This window comes from Diabrotica virgifera, chromosome 4 (assembly GCF_917563875.1).
Source record: "Diabrotica virgifera virgifera chromosome 4, PGI_DIABVI_V3a".
Taxonomy (NCBI): Eukaryota; Metazoa; Arthropoda; class Insecta; order Coleoptera; family Chrysomelidae; genus Diabrotica; species Diabrotica virgifera.
The window spans coordinates 143,031,857-143,049,126 of NC_065446.1; the positions used below are offsets into that span (position 1 = coordinate 143,031,857).

Consider the following 17,270-nt stretch of genomic DNA (forward strand, 5'->3'; position numbering starts at 1 on the left):
CTTGTTCGTTACGGTTTTGTATTTCCGTAACGTTTGGTTGGTCCATTCAGGTGCATTGGATCTCCTATTTTTTCCATAATTTCAAGCAGCTCGTATCTATAGATGCGCTCAAAAAATTTTTGCAAAAATCTATAATCTCTGTTTTTCGATTATTTATTTTATAATGACAACATTGTCGTTGAAAGACCTGCCTTTTCGAAAACCTTGATATTTTTTTTTATAGTAGATTCTGTTAAATTTTTTAATAAATTGCTCCATGTCTATTTTATGAACTGTTTCTCTTCATGAGATGTGTACCTTCATGACTTCTTACAATGTTCAATTTGTATAGCGTTGTTTGTACAGAATTAATTTTTTAAGTCACTCAACCGAGTCAATTTTAATCGGGTTTAATAAAGTTTTGTGGTGATTTTATTCAGAAATTAGTTTTTCAAACTTTTGTGAAGCGATGTTTTGGTTATAATTAAACTAACCTCGTATTATACCAAGTTTAGCGTATATCTATAGATATCAGTAGAGTAGTTTTGAGATAACATTTTGTGTCGACAAAAAATATTGACCGACAGGAAGGTAAAAATGTCAATAATTGCTGCAAAATCCGCCACAGGCACAGCAAGTTGCGTACAGTACACCTCTTAGGGCAGGCGAATGACCCAGTTGGGGCAACGATGCTGCCCCCAGCAGAGCCGTTCCAAGGCGTCGATGTGGCGTATTGATTGTACAGTTCAGTTGGCGGCGGCTCTTGACGGCGCTAACGCGCTGCGACGCGCAATACCGATTCTCCGAGTCCGATTCTCCACTACGTTATCGACTCTCGCGCCGAGACGACACACGACGATTCGATTTTGGCGCGAAAATTCCATTCGGAACGTTCATCATACGAATAAAATGTCATTTTAGACAACTACTTCCAATCAAAATTTGTGCCAAAGACTTTAAACAGTGTGAACCATGGATTGTTGCAACTACGTCCCGTACAGACACCACCAGGGGTACTACGGGTACTACAACGAACCTTTGCCGCCGTACCACGGCGACTTTTATGGACACCACAATATGTACCACGACTATTACGGGAATATAAATCCGTATTACAGTCCCCATCAGCATTGGCAAGGTGGTGGAGTTTTTGCTCCACAAGGTACGCCCCTTTTTTATTATTTGAAATATTTTTGCCAACAAAATTACTCAAAATTATACAATAAATAGTGTTTAAAACCTATACTTTATAAAAAAATGTTAACTATTATAAAAAATTATTAATAATTTGATAAAATTTGTTATCATATATCTGCTGTAAATTTTTTAATTTGTTATATTAATTGTAATAATATAAACATAATTTCGATACGACTGGACAAATTTTTGACTGTACAAATAGTGAAACCAATAGCCAGATTTACTATTGTTTATTTTTAGAAAAATAAAAATAATTGAATTATTTTTTCAAATCATCAACCCTTATAGAAAACAAATCTGGCTAATTAGATCTATCAAAACCATTTTTCAAAAAATATAGGACATAAATTCTCCCGGCTTAAATAATATGCCTAATTCTACAGGGTGATTAATAACTACGTGGAAAAGCAAACATATAAGTTATTAAATAGGACATCCTGTACCTTTTCTCGTGTTACGATTTCTATCATAATCCCTGTTTTTAAAATATAGGGTTTGACACTACCATATAGGGTATTTAACGAGTTATGACCATTTTCATTTTGGAATTGCTATGAGAAAAACTCACTGTGGTAGGGGAGCAAACTATGCTAAATGTGCAGTCACTCAAGCGTTATGGAGACCTATTGGGTTGTGAAGAGTAGGTCCTTAAGTGAAGTTTTCCATTTTAGTGGGGACTTGCCATTTTTAGTTTATTCTACATTTCCAACAATCGTTTTTTAGATTATAGCGCCATCTATCCATAATTCGAAAAAATGTCTCAAATAAAAGTTACTTATTTACACGTAACGAATCCGAATCTGCAATAAAAAATGGGGGCTCCCATTTAATATTTTAAAGTAACCCCTCACCCTACCTCCGTGGGGGGTCGTGTTTGGTTCCGTTCGATAGATTTTTCAAAAATATTGAATAAGTATATTTTTTAGTTTTTTGATCTGATTTTCATTTCGCGAAATATCGCGGGATTCGTATTTAAAATTTTAAATTTACCCCCACCCCTCTCCGTGGGATGTTTCCATCGGTTTCTCAGGTTGACAGGGAAGCTTAGTCTTCGAGACTATATTCAATGTTACATATTATATCTCCCTGATAATATAATATCTGTTTATTGAGTATTAAATAAGGAATTTACAATTATTTCTCAATATTGGAATATTTATTTTTTTTGTCTCTATTCCTATGCTTTTTGTCTGGATCGAGTAATTAGAACAATAATTAAACAGTTTGTATCTTAAATTCGATCTAGTTCGGTCCTTCCATTTTCTGCAAATTGCTTGTACTAATCATTTAATAAAATCCACAGATATGTATTTACCTATAATCCGTTCTCTCAGCTCGGGAAAATTTTGATGAATAAATACTAAAATTGTAGTTTCGCATTTAATTAATAAAGTTTCAAACGTTCGCCTATGGTTATTTATCAAAAAGAGTTAACGTTTACGTCAAAACAACTAGACAATTGAAAATCGTCAATTTTTTTGACAAGTAACTAGGGGTGGATGTTTGCATCTTTATTGAAATGCGAAACTACAATTTTAATATTTATTTAATTTATTCATTAAAATCAACTTAAACCCTAACAAAACTAGTATAATTGAATAGGTATCTTCAATACATCAAGTGGCTTTGTAATGTCATCTGCCACCATTGCATTAACTGTTATCACGGTTATTAGACATTGGGTGCGTTCGGACCTTAGAATATAAAAAAACAGGAAGGAGTCTTTCATATATCAACAACACCTTAAATTTCTAGCGGAACCGGCCATCTTGAACGTCTGTGGATGACTCATAAGTTTTTGTCAACGAGGTAGAAGGTGTTTGTGTATTGGATCAGCTGTGTGCATAGGCGTACCATCTGGTAAAGCTCCTGTATATGCAATCAATTAACTGAAGTTATTAATATAATAAAATGTTATTTAACTGACTTTTCAACAAAATATTATATTAATACGTATTTTATCTTGATCTGTAGCTGTTTGTTTAACATCAAAGATGTAATAAAATCGTTAAGAATTTCTTTTCTTCCCTCTTTCAAAGGTACGTCACTGGAGATAGAAAGTAAATCTGACAGCTGATCGTCATTTGCAACCTCCTTCCTGACTCGTAGTCATTTCGCATTGTACTCCTTCCTGATTTATTTTATATTCTAAGGTTCGGACGACCATAGCGGCTGGCTGTCAGCAGAAATCGGCTGAGTGGTTGTATCCAGCCGTGATAGGGAAAGCTTAGTAAATCTCTCAGCGGCTGGCTTCCAGCGGTGACGTCTGACAGCTACTGCTGGCTCAGCTGTCCAGCCGCTGTGGTCGTCCGAACGCACCCATTACTACGGTTGTCTTGTCCGACGGTGGTGGGGAGACTTAAATTTTTGATTTAAATCACAAGTATACACCAGCCCGTATTTTTAAATGATTTTCGATCATTGAATGTGTATTATTGTGTATGTATTTGTATTATTTTTGTTATTATTTATCTAGTATATCCCAGATTACTTTATATTTTTGGGTTTTTAAATTTGGTGTTGTTTCCCGTAAAAACTTATTTTAAATTATTCATGAAATTTGTACATCATACATATTGTAGGAGCTTAAAAATAAGAATAATATTTATAAGGTAGGTTTTTTTTTGTTTGTTATGGCATGGACTTTAAGTCAATCAGCCAGTCACTACATGACTACTATATCAAGAAGATTAAATATTTAAAGACCGTAAGTCCTTAAAATATCAATAACGAAGAAAAATTAGTTCAATAGCTGTTGAGAGGTAATTTATGTACTGAAATAAAGACATGGAACTAAGCTAAGGTAAGCTAATAGCTCCTTTCAACATCATAGATGTGTTCAAAAACGATCTACAAAAATTTAATAACACTAACAATAATATGAGAATAATAAAATAAGAATAATAATAAACAAGACGGTGAGGTCCTCAAAGTTCCAAAGCAAGTTTGTTTTTATCTTCCGCGGCTCTCTACTCAATTCGAAAGCCGCCTTGCTATGGACTGTCCAAGTTGCTCACCATATTTTCTCTATATACATACATACACATATACTATTAATACTTGACACTACAAAACTATTTTGGTACTTGACAGAAACATCACCAACGCATTATACATATTTTCTTGTCCATTGGCTAAGATACTAAGGATATTAAACGGAGCTGGTATCTTAAGTCTATGTAGCTGCTGAATAAATCGATCTGTTTCATTCTTATATTTTTGGCATTCAAAAAAATATGATCTAAATCACCTTTTTTATCACAATTTGGACATCGATCATTTTCGAGAACACGAATTGTATGCAGGTGTGTGGGATAACAGGCGTGACCAAAACGAAGACGAATTGTAGTTGTGATGTATTTTCTTGAATAATTATATGGCTGGAACCACGTTATATTCGGTATTTTCTTTTGTATACTACAGTACCTAGAAGGGTTGGTATAAGTATGATGTGACCAACATTCATTCCAAATTGTGAGGTATTTCATTTTAATTTAAGAGACTGCATCACAAAAACTTAAAATAGGGTAAAATAAGGTAAATATAAAAAAAACTTAATAAGGTACCTAGGTTAAAACGTTAAAATTTCATTATGTATTAACGTAATAATAATGTTGATGACATTTTAGAATACCAAGTACAGGCTGTAGTGTGGCCAAATTTATTAGGTACCTATTATTTAAATTCTTACAATAAATTATACAAGTAATTCTAATTCACATAATCCTAGCTAACCCGTAAGGGTGGTATGTATTCAATAGTAGCTATTTTATTAACTATTAATCCAGAAATAATGGAAATTCAGCGACAAATTTTCAGTGTAGAATGGATATTGAAGTCCTAGATTTCCGTAAATATTAAATGGATAAATAAATATCAACATTTTTCCATAATTAGGTATTATAATCCACTAAACATATTTACTTCTTAACTCTTGACTATTTTTCATACATCAAAGACATAAAAGACCAATTGGGGAACGGAGCAAAATGCAAAATTTTGACGCATGTCAAAATTCTAATTGTGTTTTAAATGTATTAATTTTTTTCGAATCCTGAGAAAACTAATAAATATTTTTGAAAATTTTAAACGCAGAATGAAAGACTACATTTTTACCGAGGGCTGAAAGTCCCTGAGAACTTCTATAATGTTTATTTTAATAAGATAAAGGGCTGAAAATAAAAGAGAAGTGTGATTTTTAATTTTAAATATTTCATTCAAAAGAACTTTTTGGTTATTCTAGAAATACCGTAATCTTTCATTCTGTGTTTAAATTTTTCAAAAATAATTATTAGTTTTCTCAGGATTCGCAAAAAATCATATTACGATTCAAATTACCCTATACTCGTGACGTAATCGCACCCTTAACGTTCATTGGTTAGTCGATCTGGGCAACCGTAGTAATGTCTAATAAGAACCGTGAACTGTTATAACTATTTAAGAAGCCTACGTCCGTTTATTTCCTCCCTCCAAATTCACTATAAGTATAACCGTTCAAAAGATACGACGGGGGAGGGGACTTTTGGCTATCACTATATAGGATATACTATAAATAAGTAAATACTTTTAAATATTCCTCTAGATGTTACATTACTTGCAAAACGCCACTTCAAATGAACAATCTCTTTAATTGCACTCATTTAAAAAAATGATAAAATTCCTTACCTTATCTCATTAAACTCCAACTACCGCCAAATTTCTTGACATAACTTTCGATAAATATGTAATTGAAGTTGTATAAAATCGGTAAAACTTTGAGCAACTTCCAAGATAGTTTGTTAAAATGTTCCGCGCGAGGGAACACACAGAGGTGAGTTTTCTTAGAGAGCGGTATCTTCAAAGTGGTCGGCAGTTAAGCAACAGATAGAGCGAATAACGGGTATTAGATCGAGATATAGCAATGCAAAAGCGGGGGCAGTAGATATTATTGCATCAATCGAGAAAACGCCTTTGAGGAAAATGGATATTGGATGTTGGTAGGATTTGCCAGTTTGTCTGTTTGTTTGTATATATATATATACATCCTACTATCAATTTGGCATCGATACATTATGCATTTACCATCGATTTGGCATCGTCTTGCAAAGTGGCATCTGTATATCGATGCCACTTTACACTACCTTAATAACTTTTTTTCTGCACTTGTTACCAGAAGTCTAATCAACTCGGTAGTTAGAGATTTGATTTCTTGATGTTACTTTAATATATCAGCTTTCTTTGTTTATCCCTTACTAAGTTATATAAGTTTATTCCATAAAATGTTTGAGTCCAAAATGATGGTACAGTGAAAATATTATATACATTTAGTTCAGTGTTTTACCGTTTTGTCGCTGCCGCTATATACATGAAAACGTATATCCCACTTTCATTATCAATCATTTTGGCATCAGAAATTTGGCATCACTGTTGAATATAATATTATCCACACCGAAAAATAGGCAATTTGAGAATGTATATATTATTTTCATCAACAAATCATTCTGGTATCATGTTGTTTTCACCCAATTTTGAAAAAATGTGAAAACGTTGTATTATCCACGTCCGTCTGTCTGTAATCACAGCTCCTCCGTCAACATACCAGCTAGAATGACAAATGAGGTGTCAACTGAAAGCTGATAATCCAAGGATGGTACTAAAGGTGAGATATTTGACCTTGGCGGTCTGTTTGTCGGTCTGTCCGACCGCGAATATAATTCCTCCATCATTATACCAGGTAGAATGACAAATGAGGTGTCAAATGAAAGCTTATAATCCAAGGATCGTACTAAAGGTGAGATATTTGACCTAGGCTGTCTTTCCGTCGGTCCGTACGACCGCGAATATAACTCCTTCGTCATTATACCAGGTAGAATGACAAATAAGGTGTAAAATGAAAGCTTATAATCCAAGGATGGTACTAAAGTTGACATATTTGACTTATGCGGTCTGTGCGTCGGTCCCTCCGACCGCGAATATAACTCCTCCATTATTATACAAGCTTGAATGATAAATGAGGTGTCAAATAAATGCTTATAATCCAAGGATGGTACTAAAGGTGAGATATTTGACCTAGGCTGTCTTTCCGTCGGTCCGTACGACCGCGAATATAACTTCTCCGTCATTATACCAGGTAGAATAACAAATGAGGTGTCAAATGAAAGCTTATAATCCAAGGATGGTACTAAAGGTGAGATATTTCACCTAGGCTGTCTTTCCGTCGGTCCGTAAGACCGCGAATATAACTTCTCCGTCATTATACCAGGTAGAATGACAAATGAGGTGTCAAATGAAAGCTTATAATCCAAGGATGGTACTAAAGTTGACATATTTGACTTGGGCGGTCTGTGCGTCGGCCCCTCCGACCGCGAATATAACTACCAGCTTGAATGATAAATGAGGTGTCAAATAAAAGATTATAATCCAAGGATGGTACTAAAGGTGAGATATTTGACCTAGGCTGTCTTTCCCTCGGTCCGTACGACCGCGAATATAACTTCTCTGTCATTATACCAGATAGAATGACAAATGAGGTGTCAAATGAAAGCTGATAATCCAACGATGGTACTAAAGGTGAAATATTTGACCCAGGCTGTCCTTCCGTCGGTCCGTACGACCGGGAATATAACTCCTCCGTCGTTATACCAGGTAGAATGACAAATGAGGTGTCAAATGAAAGCTTATAATCCAAGGATGGTACTAAAGGTGAGATATTTGACCTAGGCTGTCTTTCCGTCGGTTCGTACGACCGCGAATATAACTCCTCCATCATTATACCAGCTAGAGTGATAAATGAGGTGTCAAATGAAAGCTTATAATCCAAGGATGGTACTAAAGGTGAGATATTTGACCTTGGCGGTCTGTCCGTCGGTCTTTCCGACCGCGAATATAACTCCTCGATCATTATACCAGGTAGAATGACAAATGAGGTGTCAAATGAAAGCTTATAATCCAAGGATGGTACTAAAGGTGAGATATTTGACCTAGGCTGTCTTTCCGTCGGTTCGTACGACCGCGAATATAACTCCTCCATCATTATACCAGCTAGAGTGATAAATGAGGTGTCAAATGAAAGCTTATAATCCAAGGATGGTACTAAAGGTGAGATATTTGACCTAGGCAATCTTTCTGTGGGTTCGTACGACCGCCAATATAACTCCTCCGCCATTATACCGGGTAGAATTACAAATGAGGTGACAAATGTCAAAGTTTAGTAAAAATGACTCAAAATTAGTAAATTCGTATATCAATCCACGCAAAGTTTCACGTAAAATTCAAATATCGTCTTCCAGTTCTACTTTCGATTACTTTGGGTGAAAACCTAGGACTTACGAAGTCCAATTACTTGTTTTGTTTAAAAATAAGGCATATCATACACATGCCTTAGGCATCATAGAAGACAATGACACAGAAAAATCAAAACACAGCAGCATGTCAAAAAGGCCTTAGTTATGTATCTTCGGTCCTGTTAGTCCAATCGTGATGTATAGCACCTTAAATGATAGGATTTGACAAACAGAATACAATGACATAGAAAAATCAAATACAACAGCATGTCAAAAGGGCCTTAGTAGCGTATCTTCGGTCCTATTAGTCCAATCGTGACGTACAGCATCTTAAATAATAGGACTTCATAAATAGAATCAAATTTGACACAAACAAATCAAATACAGCAACAAGTCAAAAGGGCCTTTGTTATGTATCTTCGGTCCTATTGGTCCAATCGTGACATACAGCAACTCAAATGATAGGGTTAAACGAACAGAATACAATGACACAGAATAATCAATTACAGCAACATGCCAAAAGGGCCTTATTTACGTATCTTCGCTCCTATTGGTCCAATCGTGGAGTACAGCACCTCAAATAACTGGATTTGTCAAATAGAATACAATGACATAGAAAAATCAAATACAGCAGCATGTCAAAAGGGCCTTAGTCTTGTATCTACGGTCCTATTGGTCCAATCGTGATGTTCAGCACCTCAAATAATAGTATTTGACAAATAATATAAAATGGCAAAGAAAAATCAAATACAGCAACATGTTAAAAGGGCCTTAGTCATGCAGCTTCGCTACAATTGATCCAATCGTGACGTACAGCGCCTCAAACGATGGGATTTAACGGGCAGAATGCGGCTGTAGACAAATCAAAATGGCGGCATGTAATAGCACCTTAAAATTGTAGAAATAAAATGGATTAACGCACAGAGGTGTATGACATATTATGTGACAGTATTTAACAAATTGAATACGATTACATATGTCCAGTTTTTGACAAGTGACTTCTCTACATGATAAACGCGAAAAGGCTCCGTTCGTTCACTGTTCGACATAGGCCTCCCGTTCACTGCATATATCCACTGCTTCCTGAAGCCGTGACATAAGAGGATAGAATTTAACGAATTAAACGACAAAGAAGACTAAACAAGGCAGCGTGCGGGAAAAACAGGACCATCCTTTGTATACTCCACAGGAAAGCATTATATATTCAACGTTAGAATTATGTTATAGTATAAGGGTATATATTTTTAAATGATAAATATATTTTTTTATTTAGTACATTCCGTACGTTTTTTAAACATGATCAGGAGAATTTGTTGCCTGAAGTCTATAAAAGAATTTCCTAACAATCCTTGTGTTATGGATTATTTTTGAGAATGTGTTTAAAAGGTAGCTTACATGCTTATTGTTCAATGGTCTTATCAGTTTTAAGCGCTTGTCTTTTTGTAGGGCTATTAATTGTGATTTCAACCATTCTTGCGGGACAATGCCTTTTCAGTAAATGAAGTGAATATTGTTATACATTTAATTTTTTTCCTCAATTAATTGGATGCCCCCTACTGGTGTTTGGTCTAAGCTTACAGCTTTTCCCCATTGAAGCTATTTTATAACTAATTATAATTAGGGGTACGGAATTTTCGCAAACAAAAACATGAATTTCGCATTTACTTTTTTTATAATTACAAAATTTCGCATTTATTTTTAACTACGAGTAAAACAACAGAAAACATTAAGTATAAGCTAGCATCGTTGTAATTTCGACATTCGACTCTTTAAGAGCTGTTCTTCGATCTGTCACTACAATATTATATGTGCTGAAGAATCATTCTGCGTCTACGCTGTTCGTTGGACTCCAAATGCTCTGTAATGCTGCTTTAGCAAATGACGGAAAACTGCACTGTGTAGCAATTGTGTCTTGTGTCACACAGATATAGGTCATCTGTTGCAAATTCTTTGACTCGATCACTCAAAATTGTTTTAGGGCGTCCCATTTTAGGGGATACTTTAAGTAACTTTATGTTACTATGAAAACTTTTTTGATAGACCATGTTCTTAATAAAAATTGACGGAATGAGCACTGATTGTCCTGTTTGACTAATTTATATGTTTAGAAAATAAGAATTAGCCGACTTTTATTCCTACTTAGATTTTTACCAATACAAAAGACCGAAATGCAGATAACAACAGTCAGATTATTTATATTTCTCAAAGAATCAACATTGAAAAATATCAATTCCTTATCTTATCTTTATCTATTTAATGATGAACAATGAAAGTTCCTTCTGTTTCAACACGTGTTAGAAAAATAAACAACCTTTCAAAAATTATGTACAATAGAAAACTTTCCGTAAAATCTTTCCATGCCTTATTTACTTCGTAACTACCTACTTATTTACGGGCGAGTTGGGCACCTGCAGGTATTTCGCGGAAATAAACAAAAACTCCATATTTCACATTTATCGCATTTATGTTCAAAATTTCGCCGAAATTCGCATCTATTTCGTAAAAACGAAAATTCCGTACCCCTAATTATAATAAAACAGTTGGTCCAGAATCATTATCTCGTTGACTGTTTCTTGTTTATCGTTGATAATTCTGCCGTTTGAACTTTCTGATAATCCATATATTTTCTCTATCTGCTCTTGAAGTGCGTTTATTATATTATTTTCTTTCTCATTTAATTTACACCGATCCAGACTAGTATAGCTCCATATAAAAGTTCTAGTTCTGCAGTAACGAATCAATACTTTTATTTAGCACATTAATTTTTGTTTTGTCTTCGGGTCTATTAAATAATTTTCTTGCACTGTTTCTCGCAATTTTTAATTATCCATTTATTACTCTACTTGTCTTATTTTTTGAATATACGACTTGAATAAAGACTTTAATGTTTTTCCAGTCGTTATTGTTTAGTAGACTGGAATATTGAGATATTAATTCTTTACATTACATATTTGGCTTTCGGTGATTTTCTATGATTAATATGAAGCTGGAAGTGTTAGGTTACACTGGTTTTTGATATTTGGTCCAGAGTTCCCTCTCAATTCTTTTGTCGGATTTCTCTTTAATATTATCGCAGCTGCATGCACTGGTACTAGGTTCTGAGTGCTCAGGTGACCTTTGAAGGACTCCCAATTACTCTATTTCGTCCACTTCTTCTGAGGTGGGTTCAGAAGTGGATATCAACTTCTATTCCATTATTCCATATCTATTTATATGCCATCTAATGATTTTATTTTAAATTTAGCTGCTTGATCTTCTTCATGAGTAATAAAATTTTTGTTATTTTTGCTACTTAGCATAAAGCATTAGAAAGTCTGTAAGCTTTTTTTGTGAACTGCTGAAGTGCGTCCTATAAAAGTAGACATATTTTCATGAAAAACATGTTTTCATGAAAATTCTTTAATTTTATTCAATATGTTCAATACAGCGATTTTAACGGTTTTACAATTTTTTTATGTCGATGCCGTGCGCATAATACGATTCTGAAAGCTCTGAAAAATAGTTATTTTTTTCTTCAATTATCTCAGCTGATTTTTTTATTTACGAGTCATTTCTTCAGATTTGGGAACACTTAATAATCGGAGGGGGCCAAGTCAGGAGACTAAGCCGCATGAGAAAGTAATTCGAACCCCAACTCGAATTTTTGCTACTGTGACAACGCTCTTGTGAGTCGATGTATTGCCTTAGGTCTTGAGAACACTTTAAAGAACACTTTTTTCTTCTGTTTATAGAGTCGTTTTTCATTCATCACATACCGGAACTCACCACATAAATTTTGAAGACCCTGACATCAAAACTGTATTAAATTATATGTGATCTAAGTAAGTTATAGAAAAAGTCAGAATAGATAGAGTAGAACACTTATAAAAAAAATTGTAACAAGCAATTGGACATCGTAAGTTCTAATTTTTCACCCAAGGTGACCGGAAGTTGAACCGGCAGTCGATATTTGAACTCTTCGTGTAACTTTTTGTCAGTTGATATGACGGATGAATTTTGTTCACCGACAGACATGGACGAACAGACAGGCATGAAACCGGAAGTATGTATTTGTTCTGGTCTTTCTTAGTCGCGTTGAATAATAGTTTGTACTATTTCGACGAATTTAAAACAGTACTTTCGGTTGCAACTCTGGAACAGCCAGTCCGAGGTCAAACTTCTCACATAAAATATCATATTTTGGTTATAGGCTTTCATTTGACACCTTATTTGTCATTCTTTCTGTCCTACTAACAGAGGAGTTGTGTTTATTGACGGACAGACATGGATAATTCTAGGTTTTCACATTTAATACTAAAAACAATAATTATATAATTCAGTTAACCTGACTATGTCATTGTGATAATGACTTCTTATCTAAAAGTGACAACGGCAATCATTCCATTCACTCACGGTAAAATATCGCAAAACCTCCAGATTTTAAAGAACCGCTTGGATTGACATGAAATTTGGCACACACGTAGCTAAGATGCCAAAGAAAAAAATGAGATTATGCCGATATGTTCTCTTGCCCTGGATGTGACTTTCACCCCTTCTTGGGGGTGAAAAAACATACGTTCAAAATAAGTCCGGGAGTGGATAAACTGACTAATTCTAATTCTAAGCAAATTTTGTTCTATAAAAGTTTTAAACGGCTGAAAATATTATAAGAATTTTTTGCTCTACATTGTGCTTTCTATCTATACCTTTAAGGAACGCACTATTTTCGGGGACACCCTGTATATGATCTGTAAGTTGCATTGGTTAAAAATGCTTATTTTTGAAAGGGGTTTTGTTGAAAGGGCTCTAACGAATCACTAGTCACGAGTATGTATATGCAAATTTTAAACAGCCATATCTTAACCAATTTTTGTCTTCCAGAAAATCAAAAAATCCCAAATATTTAAAAAAGCAAAACCTACATTTTTTACTCTTTAAGATATTTGGTATCACTAATAATTTTTAAGTTATTTTGAAAAAAGTCTTTTTTTTTTCAAAATTAATGATTTAAAATTTACTTTAAAACCAAATTTTTTCACAAATAAGCACTTTGAACTGATGAAACTTACAAACACAAACAATACATAAAGTTACTTGTGAAGTGGTAACGATTAATTCCATTTGGGCTGTTAATTAGAGGGAGATTTTTACGATATTTTTAACCAAAAAATAAGGAACAACTGTATTTTGAGCGTAACTTGCTTACTCTTGCTGCTAGAAACTTTTTAAAAAAATAAAAATAAACGTTTTCTTAAACACTTTAAAAAAGTTGTAATAAGTTTTCCCAGAAAAGTGTTTAATTTTTTTTATTTCACGTTAAAATATTCGATTTGGAATTTGACATATAAGAGCTTATTTTTCACTATAGTCTGTTTTTAAACCAAGAGGAGTAATTCAAATTTCCCGCGCCGTAAACCTTGTTTGTAATTGGTACAACCTCAGGCAATTTTACTCATATCAAATTTTGACAATAATGACATTTATAAAATTTTAACACTATTGGCATTTCATAGGTTAGTTTATTTATTTTATCAGCGATTTTTGCGTTTTCTGCGTTATTCCTTTTATTTTTAGATTTTTAGTCAATATTACCGTCAAAGGCCGATATGATCAACCAAAAAAGAAGATGTATCTGAAGATATTTCTAGTGACTTTCTTGGGTGTGAATCTGTCTTTTTACCCTAATAGCACAAGGACGTCCAATGGACGTCCATAGGACGTCCTTCACGGACTTTAAGGACGTCCGTTTACGTCCGAGGAACGTCCTTTATACGTCCTATTTTGGTCCAAATGTCGCGCTACCGAACGTCCATTGGACGTCCATCTAAGGTCCGAGGGGACGTAAATTGGACTTTAATCGGACGTAAATTGGACCTTAATCGGACGTCCTAGGGGACGTAAATTGGACCTTAACAGGACGTCCTAGTTTGGTCCAAAGCCACATTGCCAAATGTCCAATGGACGTCCACCTAACGTCCGAGGGGACCTAAATTGGACCTTAATCGGACGTAAATTGGACGTTAATCGAACGTAAATTGGACCTTAATCGGACGTAAATTGGACCTTAATCGGACGTCCTAGGGGACGTAAATTGGACCTTACCAGGACGTCCTAGTTTGGTCCAAATGCCTCGTTGCCAAACGTCCAATGGACGTCCATCTAACGTCCAATGGACGTCCACCTAAAGTCCGAGGGGACGTTCGGTGGACGTCAATTGGACCTTCATAGGACGTCCCAGTTTGGTCCAATGTCGTGCTGCCGAACGTCTATCTAACGTCCTGAGAGGACGTTCGGTGGACGTCTAGCGACGATATTTAGACCTGTGGAGAATGTATTGTGGGAAATAAAAAATACATTTTTTAAGGAAATTATATTACATCTTATATTAAATTACAATTATTGGATATTACATTATTTACATTAAATTACAATTACACTTCTCCAAGAAATTAACGCACCACCTTAAAATTATGCATTTTTGATGTCTCGAATTTCCTAAACCTGTTGTCCAATCTCAGTGATTTTTTTAATAATATTATAGCCTAGGCTACAAGGTTACCTCCTTAAGCTTGTCATGAACGGGGAGCTATACTGTAATATATTATGTATATTATATCATATCACTCCCTATAGTAATGAGTGAGCCTGGAGACACGGAACTAATGGTTCCGTGTGTGCAGGCTCACTCATTACTATAGAGAGCTATGTGATATAATATATATTACAGTATATAGCTCCCCGTGCATGACAAGCTTAAGGAGGTAACCTATAGCCTAGGCTATAATATTATAAAAAAAATCACTTAGATGGGACAACTGGTTTAGGAAATTCGAGACATCAAAAATGCTCAATTTTTAAGGTGGTGCGTAATGGGCTGTATATTATACATATACATATTATTTCAAATCGACACCTTGCTCATTTGGAGATAATGGACAATTTCTTAAAAAGAAGATATTCTATCTATGTATACTTATTATACAGAGAGCACGTAAAGGTTGGAATAAATTCATTTTTTTTGAGAATGGAGGATTTTGGAGAAAAATCCCGAAACAGGTCAATTTTTGTTTTTAAATTACGACTTTTTGGCATATATATCATACTAGTGACGTCACCCATCTGGGCGTTATGACGTCATCGATGATTTTTTTAAATGAGAATAGGAGTCGTGTGATAGCTTATTTGAAAGGTAATTCAATTCTCTATTCAGTAATATAAACATTAACATAATTATTTATACAGGGTGTCCAAAATTTTTTTTTGATTAAATTAATTGACATGGAAAGAAGAATGTATGTAATTTATTTAATTCAAAATACATTTTACTGCTCTCAGAAAACAAAAAAATGTTTATTTGAAAAATATTCATGGCTTTTCGCTTAAATTAAATATTCAAACTGTCACGAGGCTGGTGGGTGGCTGCTTTAATATTGAATTTAAGCAAAAAACAATATTTATTTGCCAAATAAACATTTTTTGTTGTCTTCTGATAGCAGTAAAATGTATTTTGAATTAAATAAATTACGCACATTCTTCTTTTTATGTCAATTAAATTAATTCAAAAAAATTTTTTTGGACACCCTGTATAAATAATTATGTTAATGTTTATATTACTGAATAGAGAATTGAATTACCTTTCAAATGAGCTATTATACGATCCCTATTTTCATTTAAAAAATTCATCGATGACGTCATCACGCCCAGATGGGTGACGTCACTAGTATAATATATATGCCAAAAAGTCGTAATTTAAAAATAAAAATTGACATGTTTCAGGATTTTTTTCCAAAATAGTCCATTCTCGAGAAAATGAATTTATTCCAACCTTTACGTGCTCACTGTATAGTGTAATATTATATTATAATATTATAATAATCATTCAACTTTTGTCTAATTTTTTTTCATCCGCCTTCGCTTTCTGTCTTTAGATAATTCAATATTATAAATAGATTATAAAATACTGAGATAAATACTTTTTGCTTACTAGGTACAATAACCAACCCAATCTGTTTGACAAAAGAACCGTTATGGGTAAAGGTAATAAGTTAAGACGAACAAAAGGCGACCGCGGTAGCGAAACTTTCCTTTAACAATTGTAATTCAAAATTCAAGTAAGTCTATACTTTATAGAAAATCAAAAAGATTGGCTAGAATACAAATATGTACTTATACAGAGTGTTTGGTGAAGAATAGGCCATAGATTAACCTTAGATTTCGGAGGGTAAAATAGGTCGATTTAAGTTAACTTACGTTAGTACTAAAGTTGATAATAACCGAAATACAAGGTGTCAAATGTAAACTTTTATTTTATTTATTCTTGAATATTTCCTAACAAGCATGGGATAATATCACGAAATTTGGTAAGCGGGGTTTTTTTGGGACAAGAAATCTAAATTCAACACCAAAATTGATGTATTGCCCAGGAAATAATCAAGAATAAAATAAAAGTTTAAATTTGACACCCTGCATTTCGGTTATTATCATCTTTCGTACTAAAGTAAGTTAGCTTAAATCGACCTATTTTAAGCTCAGTAATCCAAGGTTAAGCTATGGCCTATTTTTTACCAAACACCCATAAGATTGAAAAATGTATGAAAAATATACCAGAAAGAATAAGAAATATATATCAAAGAGCATGAAAAAATATGTAAATGTAATAAAAAACGTAAATAATACCAATGTTTGGATACCAGTTGTCCTGGCTGGTGGTTTTTTCCATCATTCTCGGTGAGTTTGTCCTCTAGGCCATCAGGGATCGATAGGCTATGTCCAGACGGTGGTAGCAGCAGAGTCTGAATGCTTCCTCTTTGGCGTTCACTTACCAAGAAGTGACTGGCTGCAACGTGGAGC

General features: G+C 34.1%; 1 protein-coding gene across 1 annotated transcript in view; it reads left to right on the plus strand.

The window, feature by feature from the left end:
• The first annotated feature begins 740 nt into the window (after positions 1–740).
• The window catches only part of LOC126883174 (uncharacterized), a 1,224,086-nt gene continuing 1,207,556 nt past the window's right edge, over positions 741–17,270 (plus strand). The window contains exon 1 of the mRNA XM_050648421.1: positions 741–1,141. Within this exon, the coding sequence (XP_050504378.1) occupies positions 952–1,141 (190 nt within the window). The 5' untranslated portion in view covers positions 741–951. The remainder of the gene's footprint in view (positions 1,142–17,270) is intronic.